Source organism: Panthera tigris, chromosome C2 (assembly GCF_018350195.1).
Source record: "Panthera tigris isolate Pti1 chromosome C2, P.tigris_Pti1_mat1.1, whole genome shotgun sequence".
NCBI lineage: Eukaryota > Metazoa > Chordata > Mammalia > Carnivora > Felidae > Panthera > Panthera tigris.
Genome location: NC_056668.1, coordinates 130,656,843 through 130,682,609, shown reverse-complemented (window position 1 = coordinate 130,682,609; position 25,767 = coordinate 130,656,843). Strand labels below are relative to the sequence as shown.

General features: G+C 42.4%; 2 protein-coding genes across 5 annotated transcripts in view; one reads left to right on the top strand and one right to left on the bottom strand.

Annotated features, from left to right (window-relative positions):
• Positions 1-25,767, bottom strand: part of PIK3R4 (phosphoinositide-3-kinase regulatory subunit 4) — a 199,451-nt gene that overhangs the window by 143,855 nt on the left and 29,829 nt on the right. The window lies entirely within an intron of this gene.
• Positions 20,588-25,767, top strand: part of ATP2C1 (ATPase secretory pathway Ca2+ transporting 1) — a 169,658-nt gene continuing 164,478 nt past the window's right edge. For both annotated transcript variants that reach the window (XM_042998262.1, XM_007087382.3), the window contains exon 1: positions 20,588-21,018. In XM_042998262.1, the coding sequence (XP_042854196.1) occupies positions 20,911-21,018 (108 nt within the window). In that variant the 5' untranslated portion in view covers positions 20,588-20,910. The remainder of the gene's footprint in view (positions 21,019-25,767) is intronic.

Here is a 25,767-nt window from a genome sequence, read left to right as displayed (position 1 = left end):
GCCTCATTACCCATAATATATGGTTTTATTTCAACGCTGCGATATAATTCTTTTTCCTTCTAGCACTAAGAGTTATTTAGTCTTATGCACTCAAACTTTTACTTCATGGCTTAATGTGAGAAAAATCTCATTTTGCTTTGAAATTCTGGTTTTTGTGAAGCTGTTTTCTCTGTAAATAATGGGTTTTCTTACTCCTTCTGAAACGCACTTATTGTCAATGTAATAGAGACTCGGTGTCCTGGGTGTTTGCAGAGGGAAACGCACATAGAGCAGCAGCATATATCCCAGGATATAGAATCTGAATAGGAAACATTCTGAGGCATGTAATGGGTCAGATATGAGATAATCAGATATTATAATACACATACATTTGTGTTTACATGACACCTTTGTAACAGTTGGCATAATTGACAACCTTCTAAAATAAAGAGCAAAAAAATTTCACTTTTATTCTGGAACACTGTATATCACTTATCCCATCCTGTTGCACTTAATGCACTTACTTTTTTTTTTTTTAATGTTTATTTATTTTGAGAGTAAGAGAATGCATGTGAGGGTGAGTGGGGAGGGGGAGGAGCAGAGAGAGAAGGAGAGAAAGAATCCCAAGCAGGCTTCTCACTGTTAGCGAGGAGCCTGATTCGGGGGCTTGAAATCACAAACCATGAAATCAGGACCTGAGCCGAAACCAAGAGTCGGATGCTTAACCAACTGAGCCACCCAGGTGCCCCAGTACTCTCTCTTTTAAAATCTACCTTGGGTCGCCTGGGTGGCTTAGTTTGCTAAGCGTCCTGCTTTGGCTGAGGTATGATCTCATGATTCATGGGTTCGAGGCCCGTTTCGGGCTGTGCACTGGCAGTGCAGAGCCTGCTTGGGATTCTCTCTCTCTCCCTCTCTCTCTCTCTGCCCCTCCCCTGCTGATGCTCTCTCTCTCTAAAATAAACTTAAAATACAATAGAGTACGGTACAATACAATACAATACAACACAATACGATACAATAAAATCTACCTCTAATCCCTTAAATTTTTTTCAGGTTGTTTCTATGGTCTTTACCAGTACTTAAATCCTGGTTCTGCTATATACAAACTTTGCAAACCAGTCCACATGCTTAACTTCAGTGAGCCTCAGTTGCCCCACCTGTAAGATGGGGCTAATGACATCATCCACTTAATTGTGTTATGATGATTAAATTGACACTATACATAAAGAACAATCCTAGACAGTGCTTAGCTGATGAACGTCTCCTTGTATTCCCTGTTTTTCACCTGTTATCACCCTCAGAGACTTCCTCTCCCCGGAAGCTTTAACAACCACTGCATATGGATAATGCCCAAATTGAAATATTCAACCTTATCTCACCTGGGCACTACCCTTTTACCTTCAACTTCATGGTGGGTTCTTTCTTTGGCAGTTCAGCTGCCCCTCAACAACAGTGTGTCTAAAATCGATCTTATCCTATTCTCCTTGAAAAAAAGACTCTGGGAAATAGTTGGCAATTCCTCAAAAAGTTAAACATAAAGTTACCATATGATCCACCAATTTCACTTTTGGATACATATCCAAAAGAACTGAAAATATACATCTGCATAAAATCCTGTATATGAATATTCATGGCAGTATTATGCAAAATGGGAAAAGGATGAAAAGTCTATCAGTGGATGAATGGATGAATGAAATGAGATGTATCCATATAGTGAAATAATATTCAGCCATATAAAGGAATAGAAAACATGCTATAACACAGATGAACCTTGAAAATGTGCTAAGTGAATGAATCCAGACCTAGTGTCCGTGTATTATATGATATGAAATATCTGGAATGGGCAAATCCACAGACACAGAAAGTAGATTCGTGGTTGTCAGGGCCTACAGGGGATAGAGGAATCAAAAGGTGGTAGATAACGGGTGCAAGGTTTCTTTCTGCGGTGATGGAAATGTTCTGGAATTAGATAGCGCTGATGGTTGCACAACATTGTGAACATGCTGAAAAACACTGAAATGTATGCTTTAAGAACATTAAAATGATGAATTCGATGTTGTGTGAATTTTATCTCAATTTTAAAAGCAATCACTGTGGACAGAGCAGTGCATTAGTCTGTGAAAGCAAGGGGAATTGAGCCAGAGATGCAGAGGGGGATCTTTGATCTCTAGCAACCCAAGGCACTCGTTAACAACACCAGAACAAAGTCTTGAGGGGAGCTAACTGTAGTTGCTTCCAACAGTATTCAGACTCTGACGCCCAAGACTCAACCAAGTGGATCTTTTCTGCAGTTTTGCTGAAATAGATTCAAATCCAGACCTAAAGACCAAAAAAGGGCGTGGAGACGGAAGGGCAAAAAGAGCCAAAGGAAGCACTTGAAATGAAAAAGGAGTTCCCCAAGGGACCCATTTATTATATTCTTTATTGCCAGGTTCAACTGGAAGGGTAATAAGTCAACTGTTCTGCATACATTTAACATTTTCATTGTATTTTCTATTTATGTCATTCTCCTTCTGCCTGCTTTTCCCTCCTTAATCAAGAGTTTGACCATTAAGGCAAATAGGAGTTCTGGAACTTCACAACATTTTACAAATAAAGCAAAATCCAGTCCTCGTAAAGGACTCAGCTTGAAGTCCATTTCTTTGAAGGTAACTTGTCAGATGACCTGATTAAAGGTGATGAGAAGATTTCAGGGGGTTTTCAAGGCATGCTGTACTGCCTTCACCAAATTTTTATTAATCTTCCGATTTTGGAAAAGTTCCCATGAAAAGGACCTGGGAGAAAAACATTCCCAAATCGCCCCCTCAGACTGTGGAACAGATCTTAATAGCTACTAAGTGAAGGAGTCCATGTGCTCCCACAGATGGCTGCTGAAAACTGATTCACGTTTATCAGTTTGAGAAAACAGAAAGAAAAGAACAGGGAGTTTAGCCAGGCCTCCTTCAGGCTCTCATGAACGGCCAAAGTCAAATAATCTGGAGTTAGCATGCTCCTCCCATGTTCTTCTCTTCCCATGCTCAACTTTTATTAACAGTGTTTCCAAAAGGGCAGCCACTAGCCACTACCCTCCCATCCTCTGTTGCACACCTCATAGTCTGCAAATGATTAGGAAAAGCAGACGCATCCCCCCTGTTTGTGTGAATTTACAAGGGCTGCTGTAACTGAGGGGCTTAACGATAGAAATTTATTGTCTCATGTTCTGGAGGCTAGAAGTCCACAATCAAGGTGTCAGAAGGATTGGTCCTTCTTGAAGGTGATGTGCGTGGGGTTTGTTCCCGGCCTCTCTCCCTGGCTTGGATATGGCTACCTTCCCTGTGCCTCTTTGCAGCATCTCCCCCCTATCTTTGTCTTTGTGTCCAAACTTCTCCTTTTCATAAGAATGCTCATGTGAGCTTGTGCCCTGCTTCAGGTGAGCTTGAGCCCCGCTTCAGGTGAGCCCTGCTTCTCTCTCCCTCTCCCCCCCCCCCCCCCTCTGTCCCTCACTCACTCAAGCCCCCCCCCCAAAAAAAAGAATGCTCATTTCATTAGATTAGAGACAACCCTTAAGGATCAGGTTTTAGGGGCATCTGGGTGGCTCAGTTGGTTAAGTGTCCGGCTTTGGCTCAGCTTATGATCTCATGCATGGTTTGTGGGTTCGAGCCCCGCATTGAGCTCGGTGCTGACAGCTCAGAGCCTGGAGCCTGCTTCAGATTCTGTGTCTCCCTCTCTCTCTTCTCCTCCCCCATTCACGCCCTCTCTCTCTCAAAAATAAACTTAAAAAAAAAAAAGATCATGCTTTAATTTGATTACCTCTGTAAAGACCCTATCTCCAAAAAAAGTCACACACTGAGGCATCAGAAGTTAGTATTTCAACATATCTTTTTGTGGGGGACAGAATTCAACCCATAACACTGGTCTAGGCAACTTAAGGAAGAGCTGAGGGAGGGGCCCTTTCTCTTACCATCTGGGTAATCCTCTGTTGGAGTTGGTCGAGGAAAGTTTGGTTCTGGGCCAACCAGGAAGGACTGGAACCAGGGGCTATAAGGTTGTCCAAGAAGAAGAATGTGTAGAGAACAGGACATAAAAAGATGTGTGGAATTTCTAGGAGTTTTGAGGACAAAGCTGCAAACAGGGGACCTGGAGTCCAGCCAAATTGACTAAGATAGGCAAAGAACAGAGTCTACATTCTTAGCATACATCATAGATGCTCAACAAGAATCGATAGAAGAGAAAAGAAATGCAAAACACCAAGCTGGGTGCAAATACAAGGCAACTCAAGTGGGATTATATCAGCTAGAAAGTCTCAGATGTAAACAACAGAAGTGTACCCTGGTTGACTTGAAGAGAAAACCAATTCATTATGAGAATATTAGGAAACTTTTAGGGGAGAATAACAGGTTCACTACCTTTTGTGATGGTGGTTTTATGGGTATACACATATGTCAACATTTATCAAATTGTACACTTGAATATGCATTTTATTGTATGTCACTTGTACCGCAATAAAACTGTTGTTTTTCTAAAATGATCTTGAAAATTTCTGTAAGTTGATAATGGGAGTATAAATTTGTATAGTCACTTTGGAAAATGATTTGGCAGTGTCTATAAAAGCTGAACAAATGCATATCCTATGACCTATCAACCCCACTCCTAAGTCACCACCCAATAGCAATGCACCCAAATATTCACCAAAAACATGTAAAAAGATGCTCATAAGCAGCACTGTTCATATTAAAAATATAAACTGCCTAAATGCCCATTGACACTGTAATAGTATACAGAAAAGTTTAACTGAACTGTTGCACATTCCCAAAGTCTTCAGGACTAGCCTTTGGCTTGGCTGCTGAAAGATCTCTGAGTTTTTGCAACAAGCTGCCTGAAATGAGTGTCTTTGTATGCTTAAAGTGTAGGCTATGCCAATTAGTTTAAGCTAACAATGTGATTTATGTGAATGCCTATTTTTGTATGCCTGAGACTTTAAGCAATAATACATCAGTTTGACCTACATGGGGAGTAGATACTCAGGAGGTAAGGTCAGCAATACGGACACTACGGACACGGCATGCCTTCATGACTGGCCTCAAACAACAGCAACAACAACAACACACCCTAGACACCAAAGCTTGGATGAGCTTCCCTGATTGGCAACACTTTGTACATGTTGTCACACATACTTGTGGAACAAGGGCTGTTCATGTGACTCCACTGGGAGAGGACAACTAGAAGCTTGTGCCTGGTTTCCTCTGGACTCAGCCCTATACACCTTTTCCCCTTGCTGATTCTATATCCTTCAACTGTAATAAACCTCAAATGTAGGTATAACAGCTTTTCTGAGTTCTGTGAGTCTTTCTAGCAAATCCCTGAACCTAAAGGTGGTCTTGGGGACACCTGATACAAACGGATAGACACATTGTAGTGTATTTATAAAATGCTATGTTTTACTATTCCAATAAGATCAAGCTACAACTATAAAAAACACTTGGGATGAATCTCACAAACACAATGTTGGACATGGACAAGAGAATATGTGAGAAGATTTGATTTATATCAAGTAAAAAAAAAAGAAAAAGAAAAAATAGGCACAACTAATATAAGATGTGAGGAGTCATGATTATGGTTACCTTGGATGGCAGAGGTTAGTGAATTGGAGGGGGAATAAGGAAACTTCTAGGATGTTGGTAATATTCTGTTTCTTTTTTTAATTAAAAAAATTTTTTTAAATGTTTTTAATTATTTTTGAGAGAGAGACAGAGCATGAGCAGGGGAGCAGCAGAGAGAGAGGGAGACACAGAATCCAAAGCAGGCTCCAGGCTCTGAGCTGTCAGCACAGAGCCTGACACGGGGCTTGAACTCATTGACTGTGAGATCATGACCTGAGCTGAAGTTGGATGTTTAACCGACTAAGCCACCCAGGCACCCCTATAATATTCTGTTTCTTGATCTGGGTACCAGTTATAAACTTTCAGTTCATTAAAGTTCAGTTTATGAAAAATTATCACTTATGTGACATATAAACATACACATACTTTTATTCATACACATGTATATTATACTTTAATAACATAAACATTAAAGAATATTGGATGGCATGCAGTATCTCTAGAAAAACTACACAATCAGGCTGGCACATTACACAACTTAAAAAAGCCCAAAACCTCACCACAGAAGAGGAACAGTGAAAACCCTACTGTTATGCTGCTAGGTACCAGATGGCCATATGCTAGACCACTGTTACTATGGTCACTAGGAATGTTACCTCTAAAGAATGGATGTAACTGCTCTTACTGCTGCTGCTGCTTCCTATCCCTAGAGTTAACTGAGTGTGGGTTCTGCTTCTTCCCTGGACTTGCTTCTTTAAAGCATACAAAAAGGCTGGATATTGGTCATGGTCGTGGACTAGGACTAGGTCATAAGCTTTCATTTTAGCAGCAAGGATGCTAGAAAAAATGAGTCTGGAATTTTTCAGTTTCTGTGTTGGGAAACAAGCTTTGTTTCATGAGAATAAACTACAGACACTGGGTAGTGAAAAGAATGAGAAATGCCCACTAAAGATATCTAGAGATCTAAACCAAGATCAAAAATATTTATTGAGCCCCAATTATGTGTCAGACACTAAGTTAGAGGCCTTTTTATATATGAAAATATTTGATCTGTGTTTTCACAAATGCTCTGTGAGCTGGTATAGACCCTAGATAGGCCCAAGAAATCTTTGAGGTCTTCTTTGACCATTCAGCCAAGTACTGATCTGCCCATGAATGATCAGCAAAATACCTGAGGCTGGGGAAAAACATCTAAGAGGATTAGAAAATACTAACTGATGTTCACACAGGGCCAGGAGTAGTATATGCTCACAAGTCAGACAGAAAAACTCATAACTCTTAGTGCAAGGGTAGAAAACTCAGGAAGATCTTACTTCAGTAGCAGGAAATAGCTAGCTGTTGTTGAAAATGGCTATCTGCCCACCTAATAAATCACAAAAGCAAGATCCAAAAAAGATCAAACTGTATCCAACTAACTTAATATTCCAGAATAAAGCTCAAGAATAATTATGGGAACAAAAAAATATCCAGCATCTAACAAGGTAAATTTTACAATGTCTGGCATTCAAACAAAGATTACCAGACAAAGAAGTAGAGAAATATGACTCATGAGGAGAATAATCAATTAACTGACACTAACTCAGAACTGACATAGATGTTAGAAGATGAGCACATTAAAATGGTCAATTACAACTGTATTCCATATGTTCAAAATGTTAAGTAGAGACATGGAAAATATAAAAATATAATAAAAGATCCAAAGTAGGACTTCTAGAGACAAAAACTATAATAACTGAGATGAAAAATATACTGGATAAAAATCAGTGACAGATTAGACATGGCAAAAGACAAGGTTAGTGAATTGAGGACATAGCAATAGAAGGTATACAAACTAACACAGGGAGAAAAAACAAAACAGAAAAAGCGAATCAATGCACTGTGAGGCTACTTTGAGTGGCCTAATATATATGTTATTGGAGTCTCTGAAAGTGAGAGGGAGAAGAAGCATTTGAGAGAGTAATGGACAAAGAATTTCCAAACTATGAAAACTATATATCCACAGATCAAAGCTCAATGAACAATAAGCACAAGAAACATGAAGTAAACAACACCACGGCACATCATCAAATTGTCCTTAACAGTGATAAAAAGAAAAATTTTAAATGATTTGGAGTGATAGAAGGCACTGGACTTCCGAGTCTTTCCAAGTCACTGGACAGATCTAGGACTGTGTTGAGAGAGGTACAAGTTTTTATTATCTCTTTAGAACTTTTAAAAGCCATACACACTCTAGGGTGATTAGATTGGAAGGGAAAGAGTTGAGAAGCAACTTCATTGCAGTAAGCCAATGGCCCTGAACTAAGGTTGTGAAGTAGAGATGTAAAGTTGGATACATTTAGGAAGTAAAATTGATAGTACTGGGAGGCTGTGAACCTAAAAATTCGTTCTTGCTGGCAACTGGTAGGTGGTGTTAGAATTCATTGAGCCACGGGGGAAGACAATGATTTAATTTTAAACATTCCAAGTTTGAGTTGCATATGGGCTCTCCATTTACCCTGGGAAAGATGTCTGGCACACAGATACCGGCTTGGGAGTCCCTAACACATAATTTGAATGTCCCCAAGCCCTCCAGCCTTCTTGTGACAGCCTTACATTTAATATTCAATAAAATGACCTGAATTTCAATCCGATGCTTGTGAATGCCTAGAATCTGGGTCCACCAGACATTCATAGCTCAAAGTCAAGAAAGAGGCTAGGACCCCTGAAGAGAGGGGCACTAGCTAGTTGGTAGTCTTGTCTCTGGACCTGAGGAGAAGGCACTGGCTGACTGTGCTGGACCTCTGAAAGGGTCAATGAGGCAGATTCTGAGAATGTTGGAAAAACATTATTACAGAGATGGGACTCCTGTTGCCAAAGGGCTGCCGCCAGGATGAAGAAGTGTTGCTGGTGAGACTCTCAAGAGCAGAAAGCAAAATGGAAACAGAGAGGAGTAAGTCCCTTCCTACTCCTTCAAACTTGCAGTTGCCCTCCATTGGCAGAGCCTAATGGAGAACAGCTGGCAAATGGCAACGTGGTTTATAGAATCCCAGCATCACTGAGGATAGAATGATGTGCTTGGAGCTGAGAGACAAGTATGCAGTAACTGGTACACTCTGCCTGGTGGGGAAAGGGTGTACTTTATCACTCTCTTCTTGTGCCTCTGATGGGGAATTGTGGTTCCGAGGAAAGGCTGTGTTAAGTCTCGCTTGGTGATGTCATGGAGCTGCTTGCTCTTTCAGAAGGGAAAGCAGAACATGATTCCTGTCAGAAGTGATATCTCGTCTGGAGACAAGGTGAACGCTGCATTTCAGAATGGAGAAGAGCCTAAGCTCGGACACTATCAAAAAGCTGTTGCCCGATAAAATTATTTTAAAATGGGCACTTTAGCTCTTCCATGTTTAAAATCAGCGAAATGAAATTCTTCATTCAGACGTGTCTGATGCATACTACATTCCAAATGGTGGTCTCAGCATTACACCTGCCTCCACCGATAGCAAGAAACCCGGCCACACACGGGAGGGAACTTAGCAACTCTGGCACTGTTCCCCTGCCAAGTGAAGAAGGCACCTGTTACAAGCCTGCCTCTTTGAAAAACACAAGAGGTAAACTCCTAAAAAGGACAAACGTGTAAAATACAATGCAGATGGAAGTTGAGAATTGGGCACCTGCTGTTAAGGGGGGTGGGGAATCTGTTTTACATAAGATATGCCTGGGAGAAAGCCATCAAACACGCTTGAGAGAAAAATCTTGGGAAGGAGAAACCCTTGACAAGCTCTTGGAAAATAACTTGTTGACAGATTTACCACTCCATGAAGAAAGGAGAATCAACCCATGCTGTCACTTTGAGCCACTTTTACAATTCTGTGGAACAACAGCAATAACAGCATTTCTGTTGCTCTCCCCACCTCTTCGACCCTATATTCTTTTTTAAGCTTGACAAGCCTAGAGTTTAAAACATTGCTTTCATCATGGAGCATCTTGAAATCATAGCATGCCAGATCTAGACAGGACCTTGGAGCAAGAGCGATCATAAAAAGCTGGAAGGAATTCTGTAGCAATAAAGATTTTATAACTGCAAACAAAGGCCTCTGGGGAGATAGAGTTATATGTAAGTGTCTGAACACTAATATTAAGGAAGGGAAGAAATTGTTTGGGATAGTTCAAGGAAATAACTCCAAAAAACCGATTTTAAATAAAGCAATTGTAAATTAGGATGAGAATTACATTTTAACGCTGAAACTAGAAAGTAATGGAGACTGACTTCACTTTCATGAAATTTTTTACATCATTAAATAATATAGAGATCATTCATCCAGGAAACTCAAGCGTTTATAAATAAATTCTAAGTAGGCAATATTGTTCAAAATTTTATGGAGACATGGATCCTCACATAGAAGAAAGATAAAACAATTTAGGTATAAACAAATATTGTTCTAGTCATACTTACTGAGCACAACAATGTGCTACGATCCTCATGGGCCTTAACCCTCCGTTTTCACCCTAAGACAATTTGACCCTTGGTATGGGCTGAATGTTTGTGTCCTGCACCAAACTTGTGTTGAAGCCCTAACCTCAAGACAGGGCCTCTAAAGAAATCATTAAAGTTCAATGAGGCAATAAAGGCAGGACCTTAATCCAATAAGATTAGTGCCTTTTAAAGAGAGACGCTAGAACACCCTCAATCTCTCTCTCTCTCTCTCTCTCTCTCTCTCTCTCTCTCTCTCTCTTTCTGTCTTTGTCCATACCCACCAAGAAAGACCATGTGAGGACATAACGAGAGGTGCCTGTCTACAAGCCAGTAAGAGAGTCCTTTCTGGAAACAAACTTTGTTGGACCTTGGTCTTGGGCTTCCCAGGCTCCAGAAGCATGAGAAAATAAATGTTTGTTGTTTCAGGCATCCAGACTGGTGTTTTGTTACGACAGCCAAACAAATAATATACACTGTTATATAGTATAGTGCTCATAGGTAAACCAGTGCATAAATTCTCCAGTGATGGAGAATTAGCATTTGTTGATTGTCTCTGCGCTAATTTCTTTCACAAAAGGTGTTTTTATTTTTGATCTTCAAATGAAAATATTTTATGGCACTGGCTTGGCACACTGTGAAACGGTAGCATCAAGTAAACAGCTATAATGGCGCTTGGTTTGAGCCCAGGAATTATGTTAAAGACCAGGAGCATACAGGAAGGAAGAAGTGACTGGCATTATTTGGAAGCACAGGCTCTATGTGTCATGGGGAGAGAGAGGACCCTAACCACATATCTGTTACTTTAACTACAATTAATCCTGACCTAAAATAGCTCACTAGTCACACAGCTTTAAATAGAAAGGATTACAATATAAAAGTTGATGGATGTGTCTTTCAGCTTATTCGTTTCATAAGCACATATACTAGGTAACTATTGTGCACGAGGCAACCTGCTTGGAGATGGACAGGGATACAAAATAGTGATGGACGTAGTACTATATAACAGTTAAGAGTTTGTGACTTGGAGTCAAATAGAAATGAGTTGGAATTGTAAGTAGGCCACTTATTTATGTTTTTATTAAAAAAAATTAATGTTTATTTTTAAGAGAGAGAGAGACAGAGTGTGAGCAGGGGAGAGGCAGCGAGAGAGAGGGAGACACAGCATCTGAAGCAGGCTCCAGGCTCTGAGCTGTCAGCCCAGAGCCCGACGCGGGGCTCAAACTCACAAACCAAACTGTAAGATCATGACCTGAGCTGCAGTCAGATGCATAACCTACTGAGCCACCCAGGCGCCCCTTAAGTAGGCCATTTGCATGCTAGGGGATTCTTGCTGAAGGCAGGCCAGGGCGATTAGATATCAAGGCGGTGGGGTGGCCGGCAGTGGGGTTACACTAACCTAACCCAACAGGATTACTGCTAAAACTGGACTAAGGAGGCAAAGTTGGGACCTATTCAGACAAAACTCAGAGAAGCTGACTCAAGTTTGGTCAAGGAAAGAATCTTTATCAACTGAAAAAAAAAAAATCAAGCAAGTGGAAAAACCAGGAAACAATTTCATGAGAAGTATTTCTTTGGAGATATCCATATAATGCTAATTGTCCCACACCCCTCGCAGGAGAAAGGGTCAGTGTTTGTCCCTTATTTTATGGAAGGACTTGGAGCAGTTGATAGGACTAACCTGAGAAATGGAGAAGGGGTCCATGGCAACAAGGTTGAGCACTGTATCTAGTAAAAAAAAATGTTGTTCTCCTTTGGTGGCAGGTCAAAGGTATTTTATTCTAATGGCCCAGGGACATTGTGAAAGGGATCTTGCCCAGAAGGGCAGTTGGTGAGATGAGGAACCCACAGGAAGGGCTCTGAGTTATGCTGAAGACAGATGGGCAGGGGAGGATTGAAAGGGGATCCTGGGAGTTGCTACTGAAGAGCCTCCCAAGAATGTCTGAATAGAGCATGTGGAGGACACTTCATGACTGCATTGTGGAGGGACAAAGAGTAGTGGGTTAAATGAGGAGAGGGCCTGGAGGATGCTTTGGATCTCAGAAACCTCAAGGCTGCACTGTGGGAATACATTGACACACCAGGTGGTGACAGCAGCGACAGGTGGGGGCCCAGAACAGGAACAAGGAAGGGAGCACCATGGCTGCTGGCCAGGATTTGCTTAAGACTATGTGAGAGGCACATCTGAAAACTCCCTGAAATACTCGGGTGGCAGGTTATAGCAGAAGAAGGCCCTACATTAAGACGTGAACCAGGGGCGCCTGGGTGGCTCAGTCAGTTGAGAGTCTGACTTCAGCTCAGGTCATGATCTCACAGTAGGTGAGTTCAAGCCCTGCATCTGTGCTGACAGATTCTGTCACAGCCTGCTTCAGATTCTGTGTCTCCCTCTCTCTCTCTCTGCCCCTCCCCTGCTCTGTCTCTCTCTCAGAAATAAACATTAAAAAAAAAAAAAGACATGAACCAGTGAAATTTGGGCTGTTACTGTTAGTATAACTAATCTGGATCCAGGGGCCAACAAGATCTGGAAAAGCTCAAGGCAGTTCATACCCAGATGCTACACTACATGTATCATCAGTCATTCATTCATTAAACAAAGATCTATTGAGTGACTGTGAGACACTAATGTAACAATGGACAAGACACTGTCAACACCCTGAAGGAGGTCAGTGAGGAAGGGGTTATAGACAGGAAACGGTCACTCTTGTAGAATTAGTGGTAGGGTCAAGTTATGTGTGTATGTGTGTGTGTGGGGGGGGTACAATAGGAGTGTGTAGGAGCCCTGTATTCATTCCTAGCCAGTGGGTCTCAAACTTACATGTGCATATGAATCATCTAGGGATCTTTTCAAAATGCAGATTATGATTTAGGAGATCCAGGGTATGGCCTGAGATTCTGGTGATGCTAACACTGCTGGTCTGTGGACCACAGGAGCCGCGAACCTCAAAAGAACATGTAACCAGTCATGTGAAAATAAATAAATAAATAAGTGATCCCATATGCCTCTGACTTTGATATCTAAGATTTTTAAAAAAATATTTATTTTCAAGAGAGAGAACATGTGCGTGCATGTGGGAGGAAGAGCGGAGACAGAGAGAGACAGAATACTAAGCAGGCTCCATGCTGCCAGTACAGAGCCCAATGCAGGGCTCGATCCCATGAACAGGGAGATCATGACCTGAGCCGGAAATCAAGAATTGGATGCTTAAACGACTGAGCCACCCAGGCGCCCCCCTTGAGATTTTTTCTTAAGTGTATTTATTTATTTTGAGAGAGAGAGGGCAAGTGGGGGAGGGACAGAGAGAGGGAGAGAGAATACCAGGTAAGCTCTGTGCTGTCAACGCAGAGCCCAACTCAGGGCTCAATCTCACGGAAGCGCGAGATCATGGCCTGAGCCAAAATCAAGAGTTGGATGCTCAGCTGACTGAGACACCAAGATAGACACCCTGGTACCTAAGATTTAACAATAAAGACAAACTGGCATTCTGGTAACGATTACTCAGGTTATTGTACCTATATATAGTCTGGGTTGCACCAATATTCATGGTCTTTAGTGATCCAACCAAGGGAAGACATATCATTTCCATGTTGGATAATTACTTGTTCTAAAAAATTTTTTTAACGTTTATTTATTTTTTAAAGAGAGAGTGAGCATGCGAGCAAGTGGGGGAGGGGCAGAGAGAGAGGGAGACACAGAATCCGAAGCTGGCTCCAGGCCCTGAGCTGTCAGCAGATAGCCCCACATGGAGCTTGAACCCACTAGCCATGAGATCGTGACCTGAGCCGAAGTTGACCCTCAACCGACTGAGCCACCCAGGCCCCCCAGATAATTATCTTTGGTAGTTAATAAAAATTCAAGGATAATGGAGTTTAAGAACATGACTATAAACATCACTGTGATGAACAGTCTGTCTACTCCAAATTGCATGCACATTATCTTTCTTTTAGCTAACATGAGCTGCTACTCCTATCAGACTCCCCTACTCTCATCCCCAATCGTGGTTTTTCACAGGAGGTGGCAGTGAAAACTGAGTGAGTTATCCACATAAACACCTCTGACCTGGGTCTTTCTACTAGAACTCAAGACAAGTATTTAAGAATTATTTTAGACTCCATGTTCTCTGGCCACTGAACTTCCATCCACGCAACAGAGTCAGAAAAATGGGAAAGGGAAGTTGGATTGCCTGTTTATTCCAAGGGCCATCCCCGTGCCAAGGGTAGGCCTGGCCCAGCCCAGCCAGACATCTGCTTTCACTTACATCCTTACTTTTCAAACCATCAAGCATTACAAGGGAACATACCAACCTGCCCACTCACCCCCACTTCCATTCGCCTAGTTAGCCAAAGCTCCTTTACTCAAATTAATGTATTTATTTTCCTTATTGCTGAAACCATATTTTTAGTTTTCATAGAGAATTATAGGAAGCACAACCACCAATCTGAAAGTTCCCTCAGGGTTGAACCACTGCTCTTAAGAGGAAATACCTCTGTCTTCTCTTTCTAGGTGTTACTCCTCCTAAAAAGAGCAAAGCATGGCTGCTAAGGGGAAGGTGGAAGGAAGTCAGGGTCATGAGGAGAAAGTGACACAGCTCCAGACATGGGTCCTTAGGAGAAGGTGTCTCTGAATCCACCAGAAATGGTAAGCTTCCTGGGGACATCTTATGTTTCTATTAAAGGACCATTTTGCAGTAAACTCAAGACTCGATGAGAGGAGACAGAGTTAGCAGTGGATCCTGCCCAGACTACAGTAACATTGAAGACAAAGACGAGTAAATTATGCCTGGGGATGGGTTTGTGGAAAACCGTGATTTTGGAAATTCTTGGCATGAGGGGGCTGCCTGTTCCAAGTCCAAGATTCCTCCTTCCCCAACTGGAATGGAACAAGGTGTTAGTGCAGAAGACGGAGGGAGGTAGTGTTGTGTACAGCTGGCTATGGTTTCTGGCCCTGAGCTTAAAGAAAGGGCTGTCTCCCGAGCTAAGATTACTGATAGTGCTGCCTCAGCTTGATAAGAGGCGATATGATATCAAGTCAAGAGTGAGAGTTTGAGAGCAATATGATATCAAGTCAAGATATCACTGAGAAGACAGACCTTGGTGAGAGGTTCACTTGAAGCTTGATAACTGCAAGAGCTGACTCTCGGAAGAGTGGCTACAAAAAAAGAGATGAGCTTGGAGAAAACCCACCACTGCCAGGGAAGTGCATTTTAAAATGCAAATCTGATGGGAGCTCTCAAAGTGCTCCAGCAAACAGGGTATCTATCCTTCAAACTCCACCTGACAAATCTCTCCACAGCCACATCTCCTGCCTGACAGCACCTAAACCAATGGTCCAGGGGTCATCGGCATCAGCATTGTGGGGGAAGCTGATACAAATGTGAAATCTCACTCTTTGCCCCAGACCTACTGAATCAGAAACTGTGAAGGTGGGGGCCAGCAATCTGTGCTTTAACAAGCCTTCCAGTTGATTCTGATGCATGTTCAAGTTTATTTAAAATTTTTTTAATGTTTATTTATTTTTGAGAGAGAGAGAGAGAGAGAGAGAGAGAGCCTAAGTGGAGCATAAGTGGAGAGAGAGAGGGAGACACAGAATCTGAAGCAGGTTCCAGACTCTGAGCTGTCAGCACATAGCCCAACATAGGGCTCGAATTCACCAACCATGAGATCATGACCTGAGCCAAAGACCAGACGCTTAACTGACTGAGCCACCCAGGCGCCCCTGTTCAAGTCTATTTTAAACTATGCAGAAAAATGTTTTCTTCCTAAGTGGAGAGCAAGTGTCCCAGGGATGCAGAGTTGTTGTGAAATTTGAGAAATCAATACCTGAAGCCAAAAGCAGAAGGTTTGCTCTCTCATGGTTTGTGAGTTCAAGTCCATATCCAGCTCTGCTTGGGATTCTCTCTCTCTGCTCCTCCCCAAATCATGAGTGTGTGCTCTCTCTCTCTCTCTTTAAATAAACTTTAAAAAATTATAGAAACACCAGAGTGATTGAATTGTGGTTGTAATAGGAGCATGGTGTGGCGGGGGCAGGGTGGTTGAATGTGAATTTGGGGAAAGTAAAATGCACCATATGCAGGTATGAGATAATTACTCCCTACACGGTGGGAGCACCAAGAAAATGTCAGATCAAGTAGCACAAAAGATCTCATCATGCAAAAGGTGGAATGTTGGTGCTGCATATACTAGTCCTGAGAAGCAATGGTAAATGCCTCCCTTTCCCTCTCCTGATTCCATTTAGAACTGTCCTTGGGGGAGCAAGAAATGGAGCCAATATCCACAGACCTAGTGGGATGAGAATGATTTCTCAGAGGAATTCACGATAAAAAATGGTTTCTGTTTTCTGGGCTAACTGCTTCTCCATCATTCTCACTGCTTGCCCTTCATTTTACATCTGGGCTGGATTAATTCCCAGAGCATGGAGTCATTTTCCTGATAGAAACTCTCAGCACTGATTGGAAGGAGAAAGAGAAGGGATTAGTAGGGTTTTAGTTTTTGTCCCGATGCAATTTGGAAACGCTGTCCACTCAAAGGCATCCTGGAGACAAACTTTCTGTTTTCATTTCCTGTTTCTCATCCTGAATTTAACACTTGTGATGTTAAACGGATCCCATTCTCCTCTCTTTGTCTTTCCCCTTTAATAAATAGGTACCGGCGCATATGAATGAAACACCTGCTGTGTGCAGTGCACAGTACTAGATGGCCTGGCAAACCCACATTTTCATCCCATCTTCTCCAACATTTGGAAAGGAGTAAACTGTAAAATAGCTTTCTTCATACCTTTGTCACTATTTTTTTTTTTTTGGCTTTAGCTTTGCCTCTGTATGATGCTCTTTGAGCAAAGAAATGGGGATACCCATATTTTTAAGCGATTTGTGAAAAAGCTGGTAATTCTTAGAAACCAGAGGACACATGAATATCCTTTTGATGAGGGAGCATAAGGCAAGCTGAGGGCCAAGCACAAGCTAGCACCCCGCCCCCACCCCTAGGTGGGATATGTGTGACATTCCACAGGCACTCCTGGATGCCCAAGAACAAAGGAAAGGACAGAAAACAAATGGTTAACTGATAGAGATCACAGTCCTGCAGGATAAGAGTCTCCATCAGTTTACAAATATCTCAGTAAATTATAAGAAAAAGGCAATCTTATCAACAGCCTAATCTCCAGAAACCTATAGACTCAGTTTCCTGGAGCCCCAATATCACCCTCCCCTCCACTGTGATGTGGGGAACAAAGACAAGAAGGAAATGGTGGATAAAATTAAATTTCCTCATAACCTGCAGCCCTTGACAAATACTTGAGGCAAATACAGTCTAACATTTCTCCAAAAACCCCTACCATCCTAATGTTAATACCTTACTAAAGGAAAAACAACCTTAGCTTGACAATAGCAAGGCCTCAGGTATCTTATGAGTCCTTCTTAGCATATCAAAGTCCTTCTGGAAGGTCTTTTGCCTTTACTTCCCCCAGCTCCATAGTATATAGCCAGTCACTCTGCACAACCCCCGTGCAGCTCTTTCTGCCCACCGGTCCTGCCCCTGTGCTTGAATAAAATCACTTTTTTTGCACCAAGGATGTCTCAAGAATTCTTTCTTGGCCGTCAGCTCCGGACCCCCACCACTCCAAAGACGCATCACTTTCACAGTGGATTGAGGCCTGGATCTAGTGCTTTCCTGGGTTTGTGCTTTGTGTTGGTTACTGTTCTTTTTTTTTAACGTTTATTTATTTTTGAGAGAGACAGACAGAGCGTGAGCAGGGGAGGGGCAGAGAGAGGGAGACACAGAAACCCAAGCAGGCTCCAAGCCCTGAGCTGTCAGCACAGAGCCCCGACGCAGGGCTCCAACCTATGAACTGTGAGATCATGACCTGAGCTGAAGTTGGACGCTCAACCGACTGAGCCACCCAGGCGCCCTTGTTGGTTATTGTGCTAGGACAAGGGGTGGGAATGAATTGTTCAAATAACAGGTAATCACCCCACTCCTTATTGTGCTATTTTGCAGGGCGGTGGAATAAACCCCTTACCACTGGGTGGCTCCACTGGGCTATTTCGGTCTTTGCAGGTATATACTGTAGCCACCCAATCTCTGGTCCATTGCCATTTACCAAGGCAACTGAGTCACAGTGGCAATCAAACCATCACTCCTCCAGGCTGAGATGGCAGAGATGTCCATACTGTGAATACAACGGGACCGTGACTCTTCCCCATTATGTTTGTAATAAATATGGAGTGGAATTAACCATTGCAATCTATTTCAAACAGAAACTGAGAATATGGTAGTTTTCAAAGTTTGTGAAGCAGAAAATCTGAATCTATAGTACAACTTCTTTTCAAGATCACCAGAATCATTTCAGAAAGGAACTTTTATGTGATAAATAATGAGTATTAGCCTTATTTATGCAGAATCCAGGATAGGAAGTTATATGATTTTGCACGAAAATGCACCTGATCTCTAATCTAATAATCTTAGTCTGCAAATTCTTAACAGTCTAAATTTGTCTTTCTCTTTAACAATGCAACCCCATGCCTTTCCTTTGTTAGATTCATCTGTAAAGAGGTTCTTAGGAATCCATTTCGGGATGTGGGCTAAGAGACTGTGCAGTGTACTGACTGGGAACGGAACCTCTGGGGATTCTGGTGTGTCAGCCTACCTGGTTGGAGTCCCTTCTCCCCTGCTTTGTCGCTGTGTGACCTTGGCAAGTTGTTTACCCTCTCTGAGCCTCAGTTTCCCCATAGGGTGCTGTAGGGTTACATGAGATAATGCACGTAAAGAATTTAGCACAGTGTCTGGCTGAAAGGCCCAATAAATGTTAGATACGATTTGCTTTTTGTTGTCGACTAAACGCCTAAGGGGATTTTAGTTGTGTTTGTTCCACCGGCTTCTCTTTTTATGCTAAATCTAGCCAGGACAGTTTTCTGTCTGGGTTTTCTTTTCTCTCCCCAGACCCAGCCCTTCCCCATCTCTTTTCACTGACCTCCTCAAACCAGGAGAAGGTGAGCATGAAACAACCATTTGAAATGAAGTCTGCTTTGTGTTCATCCGTTGGGAAAAGGCTTTGATCACAGCCGTGCTGTGGGTGTTTGGCAGACTGCCAGCTTCTTTCCATAAGAAGAGGCATCTCTGAAGGTTTAGATATTTTAAAAAAGGAAGGGAAGAGGGCAGCTTGTGGGTTCCTCGAGGGTGTGTATAAATGACACCTTTCCTCCTCCCAAAGCCTCCAGGGGCCTCCCCTCTTTCCAGGGCCAGGGTGTCTAGGTTTCCACGCTTCTTGTTTTTCTGGGCTGTGAGCTGCCTGGGAGTGCACAACACTGCCCTTAGCATTCTGGTGGTTCACAGCACAGGGCTTGGCTCTGGCCCTCATTAGAGTCCACTGGCTGTCTCCAGCATACAGAGGAGACTCAAGAGCCAGCCAGTGTGCACCTAAAGAGCGGACAGGAGGGCAGGGCCTCCTCCTCCTGGGAGCCAGCCCCAGTAGCATTATATAAACGACTTCTTGGAATTGCCAGCCTGGCCCTGGTGAGACTGGAAGATCACCTTGTGAGTGGGCCCAAGGCCAGCTTGACAGATGGTCTGGGCTGTGGCAGCACGACCCACATTAGGTCCATCAAGTGTGTTCCCTGAAGGCAAGTGGCCCAGCCAGGAGTGTCAGGGCGGATGTCCAGGGGGACAGCTAGGGAGGCAACGTGCGTCCCCAGCTCTGCTTACCCTTCCTCCCCAACAGTGCAGTCTCTGAAGGGGAAGAGACAAGTTCTTTCTCTTTCCACTTGAAAGCAAATCTCGAGGCCTTATGATTTTGGGTTGATGTCTGGCCTAGACTCTACACAACAGCCCCTCACCCAGGTGGCCAAATGTTTCCACCCGACGAACCAGCTACTACAGTGTTAACAAGGATAATAAAACAGTAAGGCCTACTTGGAAACTTTGTTCAGAAACCCCGTGGCTTCTATAGACTATTAAGAAAATATTGAAGTTTCAAATTTCATGATTTCATGTCCTCTAAGACCACAGTCCTCTTACCCTGTTCTCTTTTTAAAGCATGAATCCTTTTTTAAAATACTTAGAAAGTAAATGTATAACATTTTTTCTCCCTTACATTCGGAATAAAGCCTGGGGAAATTTAATGTTCCTGGATTTGGCCTGTGGATTTGAGATAAGGATTCAAGGAGAGAAGCCTTTTAACTCAGAACAGAATCTGTTCCCAGCTATTGTTCAATTAACGTAAAGTATCTGGTTACCGGGCGTGTTGCATAATGCATGACAGCGTAAACCAAACCTTTTAAGTGCTGCCACTGAACTCCTCGATAACAGTGAAGAGTGAAGTAAATTGTTAATTTTTTTTAGAAGTCCCCTAAAACAAAGCTTCTTGAGACTGAATGAATCAACACTTTTGAGCTGAGACGCAGCCAAGGGATGTCCCTATGTGTGCTCATGCTGATAAAAAATCTAGAAGGAAACAGAAAAAACCACATGTCATGTCCTCTTTAAGAGCCAGAAAAGCTGTCAGAAGAATTAAGATTAAGCCTCACGAGAGTCTGTGGGTGTGGAAAGTCACCAGCTAGCTAATATTAACATAGCTTGCAACAGAACGCTGTTGCTAGAAATAGGGCGATCGCATCACTACCACTAAGCAATTTGCATTCTGTGGACCAGCCCCTACATTCCTCCTGGCTCCTGCTGCCCTTTGGGCATTGTATTTCTGGACGTTTTTAGATGGTCGGTACTCAGACTTGGCTGTCTGGTTTCACCAGGAACCCACCCAAAAGAGGAAGCAGCAAGGAGAAGAACATTTGCTTTGTTTGCAGGAAAGTGACTGAGCTACAAGCAAATCTTTAGGCATCTGAGGAATTGTGAAGCTTCTAGACTTCATATGGTTGCTGACAGGGTGGGGCAGACGAGAACCTTCTTACTTTCCTCACCATGGATAATCTGTTGCCTCAGTCTAGATTCTCTTACTTCAAAAAATATCCTCTCCATGCAATTAGGAAATATTTATCGATGCTGAGAAACCAAAAAGCTGAAGAACAGGTATCATCTTGTTTATATTATCTTTAAGGTTAACGGATGTTTGCTTTTGGGTGTTGCTTTTTACTATGTGCCTTCGTGATTTTGTTTCTGCTAGTTTATATGTTTATAGGCTCCTGCTTGCGGCTATTCGGATTTAGCAATCCGAGAAGCAAGCAGGCTTGTGAAGATTTATTTGAACTTGGAACATTTGGATCCTGACATTAAGCTCAAGCTCTGTAATAAAACCATGTGCTTCTCCTTCTTCTGAATAGCTAGACCAAACTACCCAGTTAGAGTTAAACTGTAGTCTCCTTGATAATTTTCCAGGCCCTCAAATATAAATTTTAAACTATCCATATCTTGACAAATAAAAGTATTAGGCCCTAGAAATACACTTGTCTTCTTGTCTGTATGGCCATGTATTTATGGCTATGTTAGTATCACCAGGATTTGCAAAACAAAAAACATTGTGTGCACTGTAAATATAATAGCTTCAAATAGATCACTAATGAGCGATGACAATCATTCAGAAGTAACTAGACACTTTTTTTCCGTGGAGGGCAAGGGTATACAGCACTGCAGTTTTCAGTCTTTTTAGCCAATCAAAAGTTAGGGTTTTTAGTAGTAGACTCTAGCATGTGGGAGTATAAACATTAACAAATTGGTTAAAATATTGGATCACTTCTTGTTTAACATCATGCATTCATTCTATTATGTTGAGATTTGTTTCATTCTATCCCTTACAATCATCTATGAAAAGGCATTTCTAAAAACTGCGTTTCTGACTTGTACCAAACTGTAAGAAGAAATAGCTGTATCTGATCTATTGAAATCTAGTGGCTCATTTAGAAAAAAATATGACCATGGTGAAGGACAAATGTATAGCCACATAGAAGACCCAAAGAATCATAAACTGCTTGCACATCATGCTTGTAACTCATATTGCAAACTATATGGGAGATAACCATGGTGTTCTGTATCTGAATGAGGTGACCTACTTCATGAAATACTTCCAGGAAGTGAAAGCAAAGGTCAGCAGACAGAAAATCCTCTAATGATAGGTTTCCCAAAAAGTCCATGCTTAATTTGGAAGATGAAAATCATTACTACTGTTCCAGAGGAAACTGCTTTTGTGCTGTGCTTTAATGATTTTACAAGAGCTGGAACTTCAGATTGTGCTGAAGAAGGGGGCTGGGCTGGTCCAATTTAGCTCCTACTCAGGCAAGGTGTCCTGATTACAAAAGAATCTCTTTCCAGTCTCAGCACTTGCTTGCTTTTGAAGAGGAAAGCCAGAGACCCCGGTGGTGGTGCTGTGAGATGTTGTCTGCCACACTCACTAAGTCCATCTCTGCAGGCCTCCTCAGGCCTCTTTACAGTGGGGAGCGGGGAGTGGCTGAAAGGGTAGGGTTGGAACTGCGGAATGTGGATTAAGTGATTTTTTCCCCCTTTTCTCAGTGCTGTAAGTTTTCAGAGATGTGTCTATAGTGATTGTGCAGTTTATCGCTTTGTTTGCTTAAAAATTGTTACCAAATGCATTCCAAAGAACATGAGAATGTATCGTGGATTCTTGGACTTGCACTGGGTGGGTGGTCCTCTCCCCAGCTGACAACCATTGGGGATGACCTGAGAACGACTGGGAACATTGTGCTGAGTTTTTAACTTTCTATACAAATTGATGGAGAAATAAAAACAAATAATACATTCATTTCTTTTCTGAAACCAATTAATAGCTCTGCAGACAGACAGTCTCACAGAATTAGAGAAATTAGGTCAGAGCCAATGATGGCTAACCTTGAAAAGCTTGTTGGAAAGTTATAAAGAAGATTAATAACGTTTATAATTTTAGGACCTCATATTTGTTGTCTCTCTAATGCTTACAGTCCTGTAATACAGACTCTCATTATAAAGGTGAGGGAAGAGAGACAAAGACCTGAATCCTTGTCCAAGGCCACCCAGCCAAAAAGTATTGAAGGGAGATTGGAATTCCTGTTTGCCTAGCTTTAAACTTGACCCATTTGGGGGCGGCTGGCTGGCTCAGTCAGTAGAGTATGCAACTCTTCACCTGGAGGTCATGAGTTCCAACCCTACGTTGGTAGTAGAATTTACTTAAAAAAGAAAAAAAAATGACCCATATTACCATGCTTGATCTCCGAATGATCTATACCAACACAGTGATAGCAACACAGCAAACTGCTAACCTTTCTCTTAGAGAGTATTTCTAACGCTTCAGATGTTCATGTCATAATTCTTACCCTAAGTTTGGTGTGATTAATTTCATTTTTAAAAAAAAAATTTTTTAATGTTTATTTGTTTTTGAGACAGAGAGACAGAGCATGACCAGGGGAGGGGCAGAGAGAGAGAGGGAGCCACAGAATCTGAAGCAGGCTCCAGGCTTTGAGCTGTCAGCATAGAGCCTGACATAGGGCTCGAACCCACCAACTGTGAGTTCATGACCTGAGCCAAAGTTGGATGTTTAACTGACTGAGCCACCCAGGAGCCCCTGGTGTGATTAACTTCTTAATATTTTTCTAAATTTGTATTTAAATCACTTACTTTTTTTTTTTAACTTTTTTGTTGTTTTTATTATGCACTACATTAATATACTGCATAACCTTCTAGAACGGGTAGGTGAGCATAACCGAGTTATTTTTCTTTTTTTTTTTTTAATTTTTTTTAATGTTTATTTATTTTTGAGACAGAGAGAGACAGAGCATGAATGGGGGAGGGTCAGAGAGAGGGAGACACAGAATTTGAAACAGGCTCCAGGCTCTGAGCTGTCAGCACAGAGCCCGACGCGGGGCTCGAACTCACGGACCGCGAGATCATGACCTGAGCCGAAGTCGGACGTTTAACCGACTGAGCCACCCAGGCGCCCCCCGAGTTATTTTTCATCCATCAGGAAAAGGCTTCCTTAGTTGATATTCTCCAAACACTTTGACACATAGTAACACATAACTCCAGAGACGCACCTATCTCTTTCCATAAAACTCCACTCATGTGAATAACAGGCAACCCTTTTTTCCTGGCCCTTGTTAGTGAACCAGTGGATGTGTGCAGTGGCTGTGCCAGGGATGAGCAAGCACGGGCCATGACACCTGTCCCAGGCAGAATCTCGAACCACACAGCACCACGGTTGCCAAGCAAATTACTTACTTTTTAACTTGTTTGTTTAGAAAGAAAATTTTATATAACTACCGTAAGTGGAAAACCACTGCCATTTACCATATACGTAAGAGAAAAATAAATAGAATAAAAACAGAATAATGCTAAGTTCTAGCCAGATACTGTTACCTTTGAAACCTCTGAGCCTGAAACCTACATTTAATGTAGTGTCTGCAGGCTACCTAAAATCTTCTCTTATGCCATCTAGCACCATTGCGTCCCATCCATGTTGTGTTCACACACATGGGAGAATATTGTCTCAGGCGCACCATCTGTTTCTTCACTTCTGTGCCTTCCAATACACTCCTCTCTGTAACCTAGAATTCTGTTCTTAACTTACAACTTGCCCACCTGGAGATCGCCTATATACCCTTCAAGACTCAGGTTAAATGGCTCCGTAAAAAACCTTTCTCCAACTCTGCTGGGAAGAGGGAAGCACAGCCCATCCTTTTCTAAGATATTCTGTCTGTGTCTAATAAGGTCCCTTACTATATTGTATGTAGTAAGCCATTGCTTACATGTGTATATACATCACCCATACACATATGACACTGGGCGATTTCCTGTTCTTTGTTCTCTCAGACCTACCTTGGAGCCTGACACAGGCTGGTGTAGGGGTGACTCACGACACAGGCAGTTGCCTGTGGAGCACACCTCCTTTCTTGCCTCTACCCATGTCTTGATGGGGTCTGGAGGGTCCCCATAGATCCCGGTCATGGGGATCTTGCCTTGTCCACAGATGCTTTCTTGTTTAAAGCTTCTCCTCAGGACTTTGCACTCGGTGTCATACAAACATGAAGGTTTGACCTAAGGGTTTGTTTGTTTGGTAGTTTTTGTTATTATTCCTACAGTGCTGGACCAATCAGTGGGTGGGCAGGTTATTTACCAAACTGAGAACAAGTATCCCATCCTTTGCATTCCTGAACTCTATTATAGCTGGCATTTCACAAAGCCAAGTCCCTAAGTAGGAGATTAAGGTCATTAATTAGATGAGCATGCAGAAGGTTGGGAAAATTAGACAATGAAACATTTTTGAACAGTATTCTTCAAATGGTGTGGTGGTGGTGGTGGTGGTCATTGCAGGGACACAGTCTGAGCCTAAGTGAGCTCTCAGATGAGTTTGGGCAGGTGGGCTGAGCACATTCATGAGGGTATTTGGTTTCATGGGACCGGCCAGGGTCTGGCTCAGATGTAGATGTCTGAGTTTGTGAGAAATGAACAGGGCTTACAGGCAATGATCTCTTGAGTACTAGAGACCCAGCAGCCTGCTACGTGATTCAGGTGACCAAGTGGGACACTGAATGAGGAAGGGAGAATTTGCTTCACTTCTGGGTAGACTGTAGACTTGGCTTTAGCCCAGTGAATCCTACAGAGGATTGAGGGCCCTATGAACCCCCAGGGAATGCTGCCCTTAAAGGTTAGCACCACTGATAGAGACGTTATTCACGGATGCCAGCACCAAATGGTAAGAGAAGAGAGTTTGTGAGCTTATATGGGACAGTCTCCTCTCTCTCCATTGGTGAGCTCCTCCATTCCCATGGCTTCAAACACCACCTATTTGCTGACAACTCCCAAATATTTATCCCCAGTGCACTTCAGTCTTGTATA